Below are 17,542 nucleotides of genomic sequence, written 5' to 3'. Positions count from 1 at the left end.
GAGGCTCGTTCACCTGCACATCCACCAATGTGATTTATGCCATCATGTGCCAGCAATGCCCCTCTGCCATGTACATTGGTCAAACTGGACAGTCTCTACGTAAAAGAATAAATGGACACAAATCAGATGTCAAGAATTATAACATTCATAAACCAGTCGGAGAACACTTCAATCTCTCTGGTCACGCAATCACAGACATGAAGGTCGCTATCTTAAAACAAAGAAACTTCAAATCCAGACTCCAGCGAGAAACTGCTGAATTGGAATTCATTTGCAAATTGGATACTATTAATTTAGGCTTAAATAGAGACTGGGAGTGGCTAAGTCATTATGCAAGGTAGCCTATTTCCTCTTGTTTTTTCCTACCCCCCCCCCCCCACAGATGTTCTGGTTTAACTTGGTTTTAAACTTGGAGAGTGGTCAGTCTGGATGAGCTATTACCAGCAGGAGAGTGAGTCTGTGTGTGTATGGGGGTGGGTTTTTGGAGGGGGGTGAGGGAGTGAGAGAACCTGGATTTGTGCAGGAAATGGCCTAACTTCATTATCATGCACATTGTGTAAAGAGTTGTCACTTTGGATGGGCTATCACCAGCAGGAGAGTGAATTTGTGTGGGGGGTGGAGGGTGAGAAAACCTGGATTTGTGCTGGAAATGGCCTAACCTGTTGCTCACTTTAGATAAGCTATTACCAGCAGGACAGTGGGGTGAGAGGAGGTATTGTTTCATATTCTCTGTGTATATATAAAGTCTTCTGCAGTTTCCACGGTATGCATCTGATGAAGTGAGCTGTAGCTCACGAAAGCTCATGCTCAAATAAATTGGTTAGTCTCTAAGGTGCCACAAGGACTCCTTTTCTTTTTGCGAATACAGACTAACACGGCTGTTACTCTGAATACTCCACACAGACACCGCAACACAGAAACACACCCAACACATACCAAGACACCCTCCAACACACACACAGACACCCCAACACAGTCCCCAATACAGAGTCCCCGCCGTCAGAGACCCCCAACACAGCCAGACATAACCCAGACATCCACACACCCCAGCGCACACACCTCCAGCAGACAGACATACCCAACAGATGCCTTCCAGCACACCCAGACATACATACCTCCAACACACCCACCCACCCTGGAGACACACTCGGCACACAGACCCCCACTCAGCAAATAACCCCCAATACACACACAGACATACCCCAAAGGCAGACACACAGAGACACCCACCCACCCCAAAACAGACACATACCGCCAACACACACAGACACTCAACACATACCAAGACACCCCACCACACACCCAGGAACCCCTCACCACACACACACCCCCCCCAGCACAGAGACAGCTCCCAATACACGCCCCCCCCCGGACAGACAGACATCTCCCCGCAACACAAAGATAGGGGCTGGGAGTAGCCACTACCCCCCAAGACAGACACACACAAAGAGGTAGGACACTGGAGCAGCCGCCCTGTTGTCACACACACATATACACAGGGGCTGGGACCGTCGGTCCCCCCCATACACAGATACAGACAGGACTGGGACCACCCTGCCCTCACACATGCGCACCCCGTCCTGTCTTTCCTCCAGGAGCTGGGACTCCTCCCACCCCCCAGAATAGGACCTGAGACTGCTCCCTCTAACAGCCCCTCCTATCCCCCCAAGCAGATTGTGTGTGTGTGAGGATCCCAGCGCCCCTGACTGCTACTAGACACATAGCCCTGCATACAACACCCCCGAAAAGGCAGACATTCTCTGCAACAGCCCGGCTGACAACTGGCACAGGATGCAATGCCACGCAGCCGCAGCATGCATCCAGCAGCTGTCTTCCTAGCCGCTGGCCCCTCGGAAACTTTTGTCCGAAGAATAGTAGATTGCCCTTCATAAAAACGCCCTTTGGATCTTTTGTCCATGTAACTACAGGTTTAGATCCCCTTTGATAGCTAAAGGCGACTCATAATGCACAGGTTCATTGGTGCTGGAGAGATGACAGTATGTTGCCTGTTAAAAGCAGCCAAGTGACAGAAAAGGCCAGGGACTCAGCCCCACAATGGATAATAGTTTCTATTAATAATAAACAATGCCAAGGAACTAAATACTCGAGCTTCCAAATCCACACATGCTTAACTTTACTCATCGAACGTATAGCTATCCTGTGGAGAATTACTGGCAGGCACCCCTGCTCCTGAGATGTAAGGCCATCTTGGGAAGGCAAGCGTACAAGCCCTGCACCCCACTAGCGTGCTGGGACAAGTGCTCCCCCCCCCCCCCGACCCCAAAGCTTACAAAGGGGAGCTGAGACGTTTCTCTCCATCCTTCCTCCCCAGAATAGATGCTGGGCTGGCACGCGCTACCCTGGCAGCCTCCATTTCGCATGTAATTGTTTACGCAGATGGAGCATGTAATGCAGCGACAGGACCTTTAACTCACAGCTTGGCTTTTTACTAGTACAAACAATTGCAAGGCAGGCGCACACAAAAGGCCATAAACACGAACCTACAGCTGATGTGTGTGACCGCCCTCAACTATACGGCACAGCATTTATACCTTTTGATGAGCACAAGCTCACCACCAAAGAACTTAGCACCCAGCCATAGGGGAGCCAGCCCAGGACGCTGTTGGAGCGAGTGTTCGGCAAGAGGACATCTGGGCGCCGTGGACTTACACGGGCGGCCGAAACAGAATTTGTCCCCATCGACCTGTGCCTCCATTGCCCTGCTGACGAGCACACTGGCTCTTCCCTCCCAGCTTGGCATTTAATCTCCTGATTCTACTGTGCAGCCGCCGGCTCATAACTACAAATGGCTCCAGCGGCGGTTAGCTGCAGGGCTGATGCGTGTGTTACCCACGTCACGCATGCATTGCCCTTTGGCCGGCAAGGCCATTACTGCTGGTCAAAGCACTGCTGAAACAAAGCGCCTGACTGGAGAAGCCACAGGGCTTCAGTTGCTCTGGCAATGGCTAGTTCATGAGCCAGCGGCGCTGAGCACCGACGAGAACCCGCACTGTCCAGGGGAAATGCAATCGTTAACAGTCGGTTATTTTTTTAACAACTCCACCACGTAGCTACAGACCTAGACACAGAGGGGTGTAGAAACCTCACCGCCACTGCCTCCAAATTGCAGAGCCTCAGCCCCCTTGCTCAGCTATCACCTAGCCCTGTAGGCACCAGATCCAGGACTTAGGCTCAGCATTGTGCTGCCTAACGCCAGGCTGCCCATACAATGCATGGGACAAGTTCGGTGTCTGCAAAAGGAATACACACAAGACAGCACGATAAGCTGAAAACCCTCCCCCCCCGCCCAAGCTAGCCAGTAGGAAATACAGAGGAGAGGGATGGGGGGACCTAAGCCCAGTCCCTCAAAGGGAGTTGCGGGGGGAAGCTAAATCTGGACATGAGGGAGGCATCTATCGCCTCTTGGGACGCACAGCTGTGAGCCCTCTCCCACAGTCCGGTATTTAAGCCAGGTCAAGCCTCTCTCACAAAAATCCAAGCCGGCGGGAATAGAGCCTTGCACCCTATAACTCAGTGGTGAGAGCATGTATAGTTCACAGCCTCACACTGCCTGATTTGGAGCAGGTACTTGAATGCTGGTCTCCCATGTCCCAGGTGAGGGGGCCTAACCATGGCACTATAGGGTGTTCTGGGGTGATGGGTAGGGTTGCCAACCCTCCTGCTTTCAGCAGGAGTCTCCTGGAATCGCTCTCTCTCTCTCTCCCAGTGGCTACTTCAGCCAGACTCCAGATGTTGGGCACTAACAGGCTGGCATGGCAGTGGAGTGAAGGCAGGCTCCACCCTTACCTGCCCTGCGCTGCTCCCAGAAGTGGCCAGCACCATTCCTGTGGACCATGGGAGTGGGGAAGGGGGTTTCCACATGCTGCCCCCTTCCCTGAGCGCCAACTCTGCAGCTCCCATTGGCTGGGAACTGCAGCCAATGGGAGCTGCGGGGGCGGTACCTGCAGGCAGTGGCATGCGGAGACACACCCCCCCCCCCCCCCCCCCCCCCCAGCTCCCCCTGGCTAGGAGCTGCTGCCAGAGGGATGTGCCGGTTGCTTTGAGGAGCTGCCCGAGGTAAGTGTCGACCCCCTGACCCTCCTGCACCCCACCCACCTGCCCCAGCCTAGAGCCCGCGCCCAAACTCCCTCCCAGAACCTGCACTCCCTCCTGCATCCCAACCCCCTTCCCCAGCCTGGTGAAAGTGAGTGAGGGTGGGGGGGCTCAGAGAAGGGGGCAGGACAGGGGCGAAGCCTCAGGAAAGGGGCGGGGCAAGGGTCTTTGGGTTTGCGCGATTAGACAGTTGGCAACCCTGGTGATGGTACCCCCTTCCTGCCTCCCTAAGCCCAATAGCTAGTGATTAAAGCCCGCACCAACAACGTAGGAGACCTAGTTTCAAATCCCCACACTGCCAGCTTTGAAGCAGGGACTTGAAACAACATCGTCCACCTCCTAGGTGAGCGCCCTAATCACTGGGGCCTGGGGAAGGGGGTGTGCGTGCGTGCGCTTTTCTGTGTCTCTCCTGTTGAAGCTGCTTCACTTAGTCCAGTGATGCCCAAACTTTTCCTGCCGCGTCCCCCCCCACCTTACTAGTAATGGAAGCTGTCCGTGTCCCCTCCATTACTGCACGGCTGGCTCAGCAGGGGAGTCGAAGGTGGAGCTGGGGACAGAACTGACGCTGGGGGAAGGTGCTGGAGCTAGAGGCGGAGCTGGCCTGGGGGGCAGAGCGGGACTGAGGGCAGAGCTGGGCTGGGGCAGAGTGGAGGTGCAGCTGAGGGCAGTGCAGGGATGGGGTGCAGTGGTGCTGCAATTGGGGTGGGGGAAGAGTAGGGGGCGGAGTTGAGCTGCGGCTAGGGGCAGAGCTGGACTGAGTGGCGCCCCCATAGGGGTTGGTCTGGGCCCTGCCACGTGCCCCCTCGAACATTCCTCCATGCCCCCTCAGGGGTGCGCCCCACAGTTTGGGGACTATTGACTTAGTCATTGGCGCAGGGACTGGAACCTGGGTCTCCCAGGAGCATTTGCTAACCACTGGCTATAGTGTAATTTTCGCTCACTGGCCCAATGACTATTCAAGTATTAATACAAAGTGGAACCGCTCCAAGAAGCGGGATTAAAAGAGATCCACCCGAGTCATAGAAATGTCAGCAGGAAGGGACCTCAGGAGGTCATCTCATCCAGCCCCCTGCATGCGCAGGATTGAGTATACCTCCATCATCTCTGACAGTCATCAGCTGGGGCCTCATCAGTGCCACGTATGGTGGAAAAATCATCGCCCATGTCTTACCTATGACACCCCTGATAATAAGTACACTACCCTATAGCCGAGTGGATGGAGCATTCAGAGGGGAAGCTCTGGGTTCAAGACCTGGCTCTGAATCAGGCAGTGCTCTGAACACTGGCCTATTGTGTATATGGGAAGGCACAGATACCACCCTCACGAGTGTCTGTAAAAAAGGGCTGACCTGGCTCTCTTTGGGGCAGGCTAACACCCACGGCCCTCACCATTTCCTAGTGGTACCTTAGGGTAGCTGCCCGCTTAGCTTGCTGGTTTCTGTGAATCCCTTTTTTAGACACTTATCCCTCCCCATAGATTATATAGGGAGCCTGAGCACCTAACTATTAGAATCAATGTGCGGCTAGAAGGGACCTCAAGAAACCATCTAGTCCAGCCTTCTGCACAGGGGCAGGACTCAGAATACTTTGACCACCCCTGACAGGTGCTGGTTGTGGCTGTGGATTCCACTAGGTAGCAGGGTGCCTAAATATTAGGCTTTGTAGTTCTGAGCCTTTGGTAGATCTAGCCCAAAACATTTTGAAGATAAACCATTCTGGGCACCACAAAAAATTATAGAAACCTGCCGCCCCTGGCCACAGCAGAGGCACTGGGCTACTACATACCCACCAGGTTCCAGCCGGTTTGTTTTAGGCATAGCTCACCCATGCCCTCTGCTGCCGCTACCCATATGCTACCCTGGCTACGCTGCTGTTTATACTCATGCTAACTCATGGCAAGTTTGTGTCGCTGTAGCCATAGACTTCGGTGATAGGAAAGGCAGAAATCAAATTGGCTCAAATCATTGTTAAGCTTTTTAAAGGACGATTCCACTGTTTTCCTATTGTGCATTCTATAGGTGGATAAATATGCCCTAGAGCTTAATTAAAATTGACAAACATTAAGAAATACCTCAATGCCTAAACTCCTTTCAAACTATGGATATCTCCTAGCTTGTTCCATGGAAGCTGCCATTTGCCTGCTCGAAACATCTCTTTCACCAGCAGAAGTTGGTCTAATAAAAGATATGACCACACCACCTTGTCTCATCTCCTAGGATCAATATGGCTGCAACACCACTGAAAACAGTAAGGTACTCATTCTTCATCGAAATTAATAGAGAGATTGATCTCAAATGGAGATATCAGATACTATTCAATATATATTTTTACATTTTTTAAAATGTACATGGAGTTTTAATTTGGCTGTTTTTTTCCAGACCACATCCAAGAATTTCTCTGGCTCAGAAATGGTGTGATTGTGATTTTTTTCCTCATTTGCTGCCTCTTTGTCCTGATTTACCATAGTATGGACTGCAGGATTTGGCCCTACAAGCCTAGCAAAATGCAGGCACTCTGCTACAACGATGAGGGCACATCTGTACCTAGCTACAGAGGAGCACATGCTCACTTGGCCTCAACTGACATAGCTCCATTGGCCTCAATTTACATCAACTGAGGACGTGTCCCAGCAAACCATACATCATAGTAGGCCACCAATTGTATCTACTCTGATGCTACAATAGCCTGGTTCATTGCAGCTGGTTTTTTAAAAAAGCACCTGGGATATTCTAATGGGCAGGGGGGCTTCTTCAGTTTCTCCCCTTGAAGCTGTTCAACTGTAGATAAATAAAACATTTTGTAACAGGGACTGGACTTGGGATCTCCCACATGGGGGCCCTAACCACTAGACAATCTCGCTCCCTGGCCCAGTGAGTATTAGGCATTTAAGCTGCCTGATTGCAGGTGCCCGTTCATGGATCGCTAAGCAGAGCTAGGCACCTCCAGGCAGCCCAGTCTTAGAGAGTGGCAGGGCTTAGCACAATCCCCCCTCTGATCAGCATCTCCAGTTGGCTAGATTAGGCAGCTCCATGCTTAGCACAATGGCTTTTGTGGATCACATTCTGAAGTCCTCCCTCTCTCTTCCCATTCACTGTCTAGAGAGCCTGGTTGCCTAACTCAGCTTTGAGGATCACAGTGTTGTTCCTAATTTTCTACACAGCTAAAGTAGGCACTGTGATGCTCAGCACTGCAATGCCTAAGTCCCTTCAGGGGTCCCACTCCTACTGCCCTCATTTTTACAAGTGGGGAAACTGAGGAACAAATTACCTCTCTTTCAGAGGTGCTGAGCACCTGCAGTTCCATTTGGCTTTGACAGGAGCTAGGGTTGCTCAGCACATCTGAACAAGGCCTAATCTAATTTGTTACTAAGGGCTTGTCAACACAGGGAAATTTTATGTTACAGCAGTATAATTTAGGTGGATGCTGATTCTGGTACAGAGTGCCTTTTTTCAGTATAGCTTAAACTCCTTCCTAAGCAATAAGCTAAACCACAGAAAAGGTCCCTCTTAAACCAGAATAAAAGCATCCACCTGGGGGAAATACTTGTATAACTACAGCAGTTTAAATTCACATCTTATGCTATACTGAAGTATATTTCCCACACAGACAAAGCCTCATGCTCTTTGTATTTTTCCATTGTATGTATATATACCACATAGTAGCAAAAATATAATCCCCCTCCAAAAATGCTAACTTAAATAGTCCTGCATGCATTGAATGACTTAGCAGACTTTAAAGAGGTCTTATGAAACTGAGTTTCATAACACTTTTGTGGTTTTAAAGGGCAAGATGAAATGGATGAGAAAGAAATCAAGTCCTTGAAGTTTTGAAGATAACACTGAAAACATGCCTGAGAGCAAAATGAGTAGTGTTGCTTTCCTGAATCTGCAGGCATCCTGAAACAAAAACTTGGAGGGTGAATGACCTCAGTTATCTCAGTGGGCGTTACACCTCTTATAATCACTTATAGATTTCAGCATCAGTTTAACTGTTTCATAGGTAACAGTTTCAACAGAAACTTCTAGTTAAAGTACTTACTCCAAGAGTCCAAACTACTTTCCTAGGTGCCAAACGGTTTCATGTCTCAACTAGCTGTTAAAGCCACCAGCTTCTCCATCCAACTACAGATATGCATTGTAAATATAAAATCTGAATTTATGGGACAGTATAAAATGAGTTTATCAGGCACTAGGGTTGGATTGTACCAATTCATCACATTTACTAGCATTTTTATATCAAGCTGCCACATTTTTTTCTAGTCTGCTCTATCATGGTAGCACAGACTCCAGGCTCACAATTTAGATTTAGCTTGCAGTAGATTATGAAGGGTCTAGCTACACAAGTGAAAGGCATTATTTACTATTTAGTACGTTACATCCAACCACAACAGTGGATTGCATATTGATTTATGTAGTGCTACAAACATACCCAGCACTTTACAAACAGAGGGCTCAATCTTGGCGCTACTGAAGTCAGATTTTTACGGTTGACTTCTTTGGGATTAGGATTTAGCCCATATAGAGATATTCCCTGCCCCCAACGGATTTGTGATCTGAAACAAAGAGGACACTGGACTACATATCTGAACATAGTGTGGGGATTATTGAGAAGTAAGGAGGGATCATATTTGAAGAAATGGAGGCTAAATGATTGGAAGGACAAAAGTATTGGCAAAGTATGACCCAGCCTACGCCAGGTGCAGAGGGCAGCATATCAAAAGGCACAATGCCAAGAATGCGGAAAGAAGACAGATGAATAGCAGGCAGAGGCATGGTAGCCCCTTGTTTGTCATGACAAGGAGCCTGAATACGAAGTGACTTGAGACAGGATGTCAATGGAAGTACCCACTGACAGGGGTAATGTTTGTAGAGCAGGAAAGATAACTTCAGCTCTGGTATCTTTTAAGAGATCTGAACAAGGAAGCAGGCCAGACAGGTTACAGTAGTTAAAGTGAGATGACCAAGTCAGGGCAATTGAGCCAAAAACAATGACTGTGAAACGCTTAAGATCAGTGACGGAGGCCATGTTACAAGAATTAAAACAAGAAAAATGGGAGATCAGAATACTGCATTTTAACAGAATCCTTGCACTGAAGTAGAGTTTAAAGTACATAATGTCTTTACAAGAGGCACTTATATTTGAAATTGTCCCTTCAAGCTTCGCTTTGTTTACTATCTAGCATTTGAAATATAATTGTAAATGCAGTTTCAAACAGACCCAGACTTGTATAATACATGCTAATCACTACAGAATAATGTGGCCTGTGATCTTTATTTGTAATACAAGTAATCATGATACCAGGAAAGTTTTTTTTAAGCTCTTCTCTATGATATTTAAATGAATTTGTTTTTAACCATTCATAGCTGCAGCAGTCTATGAGGAATATATGAGCTAAGTAAATACAGTGTATTTATATTTCCCCCCTACAGATTACAAAGATCATCTTTTTGATATTGGTTACTATCTAAAAGCTGGCAATTGAATGATGGCAAAGGTCACTTTAGAGAAAATCCGTATTTCAGTGGGTCCTCCTCTTCAACAACGAAGGTTGCTGTTCCAGTATAAAAGGCTTCTCCTGAGACTTCTACTACAACAGCGTTATAGTCCCCACACTTTGCTTCCTGAGAAGAGAAAAGGTTTAGATTTAAATTGAATGGGCATTGAGGGGGTTCTTCGCTGTTTACAAAGGAGCATTACTACACAGTAGGTAGCGGAGTACAATAAAATTGGGTCACCAATGGCACTGCTTCTCTGGGTGTTCCTCAGCTCTTACCAATTGCAGTTACAGTCAGAGGGCTTTTGTTTACTTACAGAGTCACTCGCAGATATAACCCACCTACACCCACAGCTACATCAGTCAGGAGTGCGTTTTCACACCCCTGACCAACTAGCTATGTCAACCTGTCTTTCAAGAGTAAACTAGGCCTTACTGAGCCACACCTTGATAATGGCTTCTATTTGGCACAGGCCAACCTAGCTTGGACTGAGCCATCAGTTAACAGGCAAGAAGCGTATAGCTGCTGTATAAAAGACTTGAAATAGCAGCCTACGACGACTTCTGCGGGGAGCTCCAGGAAGGCAAGGCAAGTCAAGGAAAGGCTCCACTATTGCTGCAGGAACAGAAATTTAAGGCTGTGTCTACACTAGAGGCCTCACAGCGGCACCAACGCAGCTGCACCGCTGTAAGATCTCTCGTGTAGCCGCTCTACGACGATGGGAGAGATCGCGCCCGTCGACATAATTAAACCACCCCAACGAACGGCGGCAGAACAAGCTCTCCCGCCGATATAGCGCTGTGCACACCACCACTTGTTCCGGCAAAACGTATGTCGCTCAGGCGTGTGTTTTTTTCAGCCCCCTGAACGACATAAGTTTTACCGACATAGGTAGTAGTGTAGACATGGCCTAAGATCGTGGGGTTTGCTTATTGGTTTTGTTAATCAATAGTTTTGCACTTTAAATGGAACTGCAGTTACCTCTGGCAAGCCTGCCTCAGACACATGGCTCCTTCCCTTTCCTAGTCCAATAGTTGCTGGGGAAATTTTTCTGACATTCACAAGCTTTCCCATCCCAAGTTCATCCCATTTTCCTCCTTCCAATGTATGCAGCCTCCTATGTCTCTCTCTAATTGTTACTCAGCTGAACCCAATCTTCTTTGTAAATCAGTCCCACCAGCCCATGTTGCTGGTGCTCTTCACTCAACTCCTTCCAATTCAGAAATCTTTTTTTGGAGAACAAGTGCCCAGAAGGCAAGATTCCAGCTGTAACCATACGAAAGCCATACAAATATTGCCCTCCTCTGATGAGGAGCCTTTGTATATACAGTGCAAAACTGCACTGGTCTTTTTTCCTTTCACTTCAAGTTCATCTTTGATCTGGAGTTGGCTGTCACCCCCAAGTCTCTTTCAGCAGTGCCACTTCTTCGGTTTGTCACACACAATGTCTGTTTTGGATTATTCTGCCCCTGCCCCCATTTGTATTATTTTCTGCCTATGTTCCTAATTATTTTAGGTCTCTGAATTATTCCTCCAGCCTCAGTTCCTTTCAATTTTGTATCATCTGTGAATTTCATCATCATACTGTTTATTCCTTTCTGTATAGCCTATGATCATAATGGAAAAATTACTGTATCAGGTGAATCTTCATCCCTATTTATCCATAACACACTGCTCTCAGACACACAATTTGTCAAGACTTGCAATCTCTGCTCAAAACAGGCCCAGGACTGAAACTATAGGGATGCTACAGATCAGAAGTGACTACAGGGGCAGAGCTGTCTGTAGATAGTGCAACTATGCCTGGTTTAAGCCTGTGCTGTTAGTTCCTCACTGGCATGAGCACAGAATTCACAACAAACACCTTAAAATACACAGAAAAGAAGAGGTTTGCTGCTTGCCTTCACTGCTTTTCCAGTGAACAAGGAACCAGTTGAGCTGCTTCTAAAGGTTCTGGTCTGATTCAGCTGGATGAGTCCCTTATGGTATTGTAAGGCAATGCGAGCAGTTACGCCTGAGCCTGTCGGACTTCTGTCGACCTAAATTAAAAAATAAAACGTTCGTTAGCTTTTAATTTTTCTCTTTTATTACAAAAACACGAGAAACGCCTCCCCCTACAGTCCATAGCATTACAGACATTGGCATTTCCTAGCTCTGGGGTTCTGTAAATAGACAGGCTGAGAGAAGCACAAAAGAAACTAAGTGGGTTCTGGCACTTTTAGACTATGATTCTGTTTGGCAAATACTAGGAGTGAGGGATCCTAGTTTGACAATATTCATAATTACTACTCAAGTATTAAACCTTCATGTTACTTTCAGGTCTGTAACACTTGCAGATAATCACTAACAGAATCCAGAGCAACTAAATTCTCTCGACCGGTATTCTCTGGATCATTCCCATGTGACAGTTGGGAGAGTCCTACCTACTAAACTCATTTTTAATCCTTACTGAAAGCCTCTCTCATGTTTTCAGAAATATTTACCTGCTTTCATTCTGTACTGAAATAGTTTACTGTTAAGGAACAGACGACACTTCAAAGACAATGCCTTTGCAGCACCGTGAGAGATTTTAACTCATTCTTAATAGACGCACAGACCAGGCATTACTTATCTTGTATCTCTTAAAGTAGCATGTTTTCATACCTGTGCATCTGCAAACACACAGATGTTGGTTGTTGGTTCATCACTAAATGCATCTTTTCCATCTGTTAATATAGTACCGTAGAGGAAAGCAAGCTCTTCGTTATCAGGGTGATGAAGTTTAAACTAGGAACACCACACAAAATGGATATACAGACATATACAACAATCAAATATTTTCAATTAAATTGCAGTAAGATTTTTACAAGATGACCGAGGTGGGCGCGCACTCAGGTATAAATGTGCCATTCTAATGACTCTTGGGCACATTTGTTTCTACCCCACAGGTAACACAACTGAGGCTCATTAGTGAGGACAGCAACTTTTTTATCTTGTGTTCACTTAAGACTACAGACATCGTGGAACTGTGGAATTTCCTGTGTGCAACTCAAACCCTCAGGTATTTCTTCAAGATTTGACTTCACTGATTTCCTAAGCTCTGTTCAGGATGCATTTTTCAGGTCTAATATTTGCTTGACTACAAACCATCAGTGTGATGTTGTTGCCTGGGGCTGTACAGGGATGTGTGCGTTGAGTGGAGGTGGGACACGCACAAACATGACAGACATTTAAACAGACTACAGTAGACAATTTGATGCTAGATATGGGCGCTCCTGAAGTCATTAAGAAGACATAAATACAAAATTCAAACTAAAAATATGCTAATATTACACTTTTTAGTAAGATCAATCATTCAGAAGGCAGTAGAGTAGACTAGAAACAGCAACTCCAGAGTCCTCAGCCCTGGCTCTGAATTTGGATTAGGGCTAGTCTACACTAGAATGGCTACAGCGAGGCAGCCGTACCGATGCAGCTGCGGTGCGCGTGCAGACACGCTATGCCAATGGGAGAGAGCTCTCCCGTTGCCACAATTACTCCACCTCCCTGAGCAGCGGTAGCTGTGTCGGCGGCTTTTCCATACCCCGAGCGACTTAAGTTATACCGAAGTAAGCGCAAGTGTGTACAAGCCCTTAGTTGAGGCACACTGAGATGAAGAGGTTTCCCTAACAGTAAAATGAGGATAATAGCTGCCTACCTTATATGGGTGTTGGAAAGACTAATATTTATACAGAGCTTTGAAAATGTAAATTGCTAGAAAGATGCTAAATATTATTTGGGTATTATGATGGTTAAAACAGAGCCATTTGTAACACAAAGCATCTGTAATTCGGTATTGTGCTAAGACAACTAAAGCATGGGAAATACAGAACATAGTTGAAACTTTATGGCTTTTTTTTCCCCTTAAAGAGTGATACAGAAACTGTGTCAAAAAAACACAGAATATTGATCACATGGAGAAGTTATAACATAACATCTTCCACAGTGAAGAAAACGTTAAATTAACCTGCTATGAGTAATGCCCAATTCTACAAATAAATGATTTGCATTCAGCACCTAATGTGTCGGGCGTGTATTTGATAGGTATATGGCGTACACGCCACTTAATCTTTCTAGACACATCACAAAACACAACAATGCAGTTGCTTCACAGTAGTGTATGCTGAGACCTAATGTGGGAGGCAGACTATGCCACACCTGCCTACTGCAGTATTCTTATGCTGTCCTCTGAAGCAGCTGGTGTTGGCCACTGTCAGAGACAGCATACTGGACTGGGTGGACCTTGGTCTGATCCAGAAGGGCAGTGCCTATGTTTCCTGAAGCAAGTTGTGCTGTGTGTGTTTTCTGCATTTTAAAAAAATTTGTATTTGCAGCTGGACACAAACTCCCCCACTTCCCAGCACCTCTGGCTATCTGGATTATTCAACACATTTCTAGCAACATAATCAACAGTTTAAGTTAACTAAACTGTAAAGTTACATTAACAGGGCAAGAACAGTCACACCCATAAACACCTGAGAAAGTCTACTATGATATTTACTCTTTGTTTTAAATTCCAGGTATAGAATTCCAACGTCATGAATAATCTCCTCTAAGAAAAACCCTGCAATATTACTACGTTGTTAGAAAAGTATTTGGGGTATGTTGGCATCTTCTGTACCTGTCTCTTTACTGCTTCTGTTACTGCACTTGCTGCATCTACAAGATCCTGAGTCTTTGAAGAACAAACATCTAATCCCAATCTCTCAGCACTGAGAAAGGCATAGAAAGCACCACCATATCCAATATCGACCACCACCTTCCCATGGCCAGGAACATCAACGGTCACATCTAAACAGAACAGGAGAGAGGGAAAAGCAAACAGAACCGTGCATGAACATATATGGGTAATATTATCTCCCCCCCCGCCCCAACCCTCTCAACACAGGAAACCAAATTCTATCCTAATTCACACCCCAGTGCAACGTTGCTGATTTTAATGCAACTGTTAGCATAGTAACAAGGATAATTTTGTGTAGCACTTTGACATCAAAGGATAGAGGTAAGTGCTGAGTCTTATAAGAGCCTGATCCAACTTCCATTAAAGTCAATGGAAAAACTCTCCTGTTAAAATCCATAGGTCAGTTTGGGTTCTAAATCAGGGAACAATTTGTCCTTGTCCTTGCTGAGCTGAATTTGGCCAACTATACAGACTGTACTCTTTCCAAATTAGAAGTATTAGATTTTTTAAAAAACAATTTATCTCATGCTTATTAATGCAAGATAATGCAATCAGATTTAATCAATTCAGAAGGATTCCAACAAACACAGTAGGGTAAATCAACTTAATTACAGTGTCAGATTTACTTTGAAGTGAGATGTAAATATAGGTAGGTGCTAAAGCAAGTGAATGGCACAGAACTCCACAGAAAAGTCAAGGAACACAATGCTAGAAATTGTTTCATGAGTTTCAATCATTAGAAATATTAAAAAACCCAAACCAAAAAACAAATGACAGTGAGTAGACCAATTATTAGATGCAGATATAAAATGGAAACAAGGAGTCTTGGAAAGGAAAGGATGCTGGAGGGCAGGAAGCGGAACAGCTAAAGGAATTAATGCAGTAGCAAAATGAAATAGCAAAACACAGGAGACCATCAGACTGAAGAGTGTGAGTGATTCCTAGTGTACTTACAGAAGCTGAATATGGTTATGCAATAATGAAGACACAAATTTGGGATAGCATATCATCCTAAAATATTGCAGGTATTGTGAAGTCTCTAATCTATCCGAAGTTCTGCTCTTTTGTTACTTAATAAAGGGTCTCAGAAACATTAGGTAGGTCATCTGCAGAGAGCCCTACAAAGCAGAGTTCTTCATCTTCTCGACCTGGTCACCAATTTCAACATCGGGCAGATCCATAGTTAGGTCTATTCTTCTGTGGAGTCAAAAGTAGGTACAAACTTCATTAAAAAACCCCTTTCTCCACCAAAACATTCACCTGCCTGTCCTCTTCCTACCCTTAATGAGTGGAGTATACAAAGTTAAAAACAAATCATTCCTCTGTTTTCTGGAGTGATCTCAGTAAATGGTATCTCCATAACTACCCTGCAGACCAAGAGACACCAATCTTGGACAAGCTTTCTCCTTCAAACTATTGATGTTTACACAGTCTTAAATTACCCACTCTAATTCCCAGGAATAAGGGTGCACTCAGTTTTGCAGAGCTGGAGGCTGCCAGCCCAATATGGGCTCAGGTGGCAGCATCATGCAGGGCACAAACTATAATCCTTTCTGCAGAAAGTCTGCTGGCTGCCAGAGCCCTGCCATGCCCTTTGACGCTGCCACCTGCTTCCAAAGGCAAGGGGCCAGCACACATGCTTGAAGCTGGTTGCAGCATCAGAACCAAAGCACCCATAACACCCCTCCCTAGGTACCTCACAAATTCACACCCCGGGGGGGGGGGCAGACGTGGGGAAAGCGAGAGCAGGTTTAGTGCTGTTAGTCATGCACACAGTCATCACTTTCACCCGTGGGGGCCGTACAGTCTGGGGGGGGGGAAGAGAACAGGGGCACCCCTCCCCAAGGCTCCAGTGGATGAGAGTCCCACAGAGGGGGGCTCGAGGATCACCCAGACAAGGGGCGCCCCCATACCACGATTGGGGGGCTGACAGACGGGGTGCCAGACTTTCAGGGGTGCCACACAGGCGGTGGTCACCCCGGGGTGTCCCACAGAGCGGGACTGGGGGATGACCCTGACAAGGGGCGCTCCCACACCACAACTGGGGAGCTAACAGACAGGGGGTCACAGGGGTGCCACACAGGCGGGGGTCGCCCCCGAGGGGTCCCACAGAGGGGGGCTCGGGGATCACCCAAACAAGGGGTGCCCCCACACCACGATTGGGGGGTTGACAGACAAGGGGTCAGGCTTTCAGGGGTGCCACACAGGCGGGGGTGGCCCCGGGGGGTCCCACAGAGGGGGGCTCGGGGATCACCCAGACAAGGGGCGCTCCCACACTACGATTAGGGGGCTGACAGACGGGGTCACAGGGGTACCACACCGGCAGGGGTCGCCCCCGGGGGGGATCCCACACAGACGGGGGCGCCCCGGCTCTGAGGAACAGGAGCCCGGGGTCTCCCTGCGGCAGGGGCCGGTACCTGCGGCGGCGGCGAAGGCGGGCACGCTGTGGAAGCGGACGCGGCTGCCGCTGCGCTGCCCGTCCCAGGGCACGAAGGCGGTGACGGGCCCGCAGGGGCAGTGGATGGTGACCGCGGTCTCCGGGCGGCTCGGCGCCGGCACCAGGCCGCCGTCCAGGGCGAAGCGGCCCAGCGCCAGCACGGCGTGGCCGCACATGGTGCTGTAGCCCTGGCCGTGCAGGAAGAGCGCGCCCAGCTGGGCGGCCGGCAGCTCGCTGGGCACCAGCACCGCCGCGTACATGTCGCGGTGCCCGCGGGGCTCGTGCACCAGCAGCCGCCGCACGTGGTCCAGCTCCGCGCCCATGTGGCGCCGCCGGGCCAGCAGCGTGGGGCCCGCGGGGCCCGGCTCCAGCCCGCCCGGCACGATGCGCAGCGGCTCCCCGCCCGTGTGCATGTCCACCACGCGCACCACGGCCCGCGCGCGGGGCGGCAACCAGCCGGGCGCCGCCATCGCCGCTTGCCCCGCCAGCGCCGCGTGGCGGCCACGCCCAGGCGGGGGCAGGACCAATGGAGCCTGTCGGGTCCAGGTTGGCCACGCCCAAATGGGCGGAGTCCGCCTGACGTCATGCACCAACGGGGTGCGGCTTGCGCGGTAACCGCGCCCATAAGGGCGGGTGCGCGACCAAGCGGGCCCCCATTGGGGGAGCGCCGGGGAAACCTCGCCCAACCAGGCGAGAAACCGCAAGGAGCTCCGGAGGTAGGCGGGGCTATCGTGGCCTCGCCCACAAGCGGGATGGGGGATGTGAAACCCCGCCCCCAGTAGGGGCGGAGTCAGCCCG

At 48.4% G+C, this 17,542-nt stretch overlaps 1 protein-coding gene across 1 annotated transcript; it reads right to left on the bottom strand.

Moving 5' to 3' along the window:
- Positions 1-9,365: 9,365 nt before the first annotated feature.
- Positions 9,366-17,219, bottom strand: L3HYPDH (trans-L-3-hydroxyproline dehydratase). The gene is made up of 5 exons (XM_077819542.1): positions 16,725-17,219; positions 14,248-14,417; positions 12,252-12,374; positions 11,510-11,647; positions 9,366-9,734 (listed from the first exon to the last, which is right to left on the bottom strand). The coding sequence occupies exons 1-5, from the start codon at positions 17,212-17,214 to the stop codon at positions 9,609-9,611; spliced, it is 1,047 nt and encodes a 348-aa protein (XP_077675668.1). The 5' UTR covers positions 17,215-17,219; the 3' UTR covers positions 9,366-9,608.
- Positions 17,220-17,542: the final 323 nt, after the last annotated feature.

Source organism: Eretmochelys imbricata, chromosome 6 (assembly GCF_965152235.1).
Source record: "Eretmochelys imbricata isolate rEreImb1 chromosome 6, rEreImb1.hap1, whole genome shotgun sequence".
Lineage (NCBI taxonomy): Eukaryota > Metazoa > Chordata > Testudines > Cheloniidae > Eretmochelys > Eretmochelys imbricata.
This window is presented reverse-complemented; position numbering and strand designations above follow the sequence as displayed.

Coding starts and splice junctions, on each gene's coding strand:
- L3HYPDH (XM_077819542.1), bottom strand. CDS start 17,214: ATGGCGGCGCCCGGCTGGTTGCCGCCCCGCGCGCGGGCCGTGGTGCGC. Junction 12,375..14,247: donor CAGAAGCAGTAAAGAGACAG/GTACAGAAGATG, acceptor TGGTGTTCCTAG/TTTAAACTTCATCACCCTGA. Junction 11,648..12,251: donor GTGTGTTTGCAGATGCACAG/GTATGAAAACAT, acceptor TTTTTAATTTAG/GTCGACAGAAGTCCGACAGG.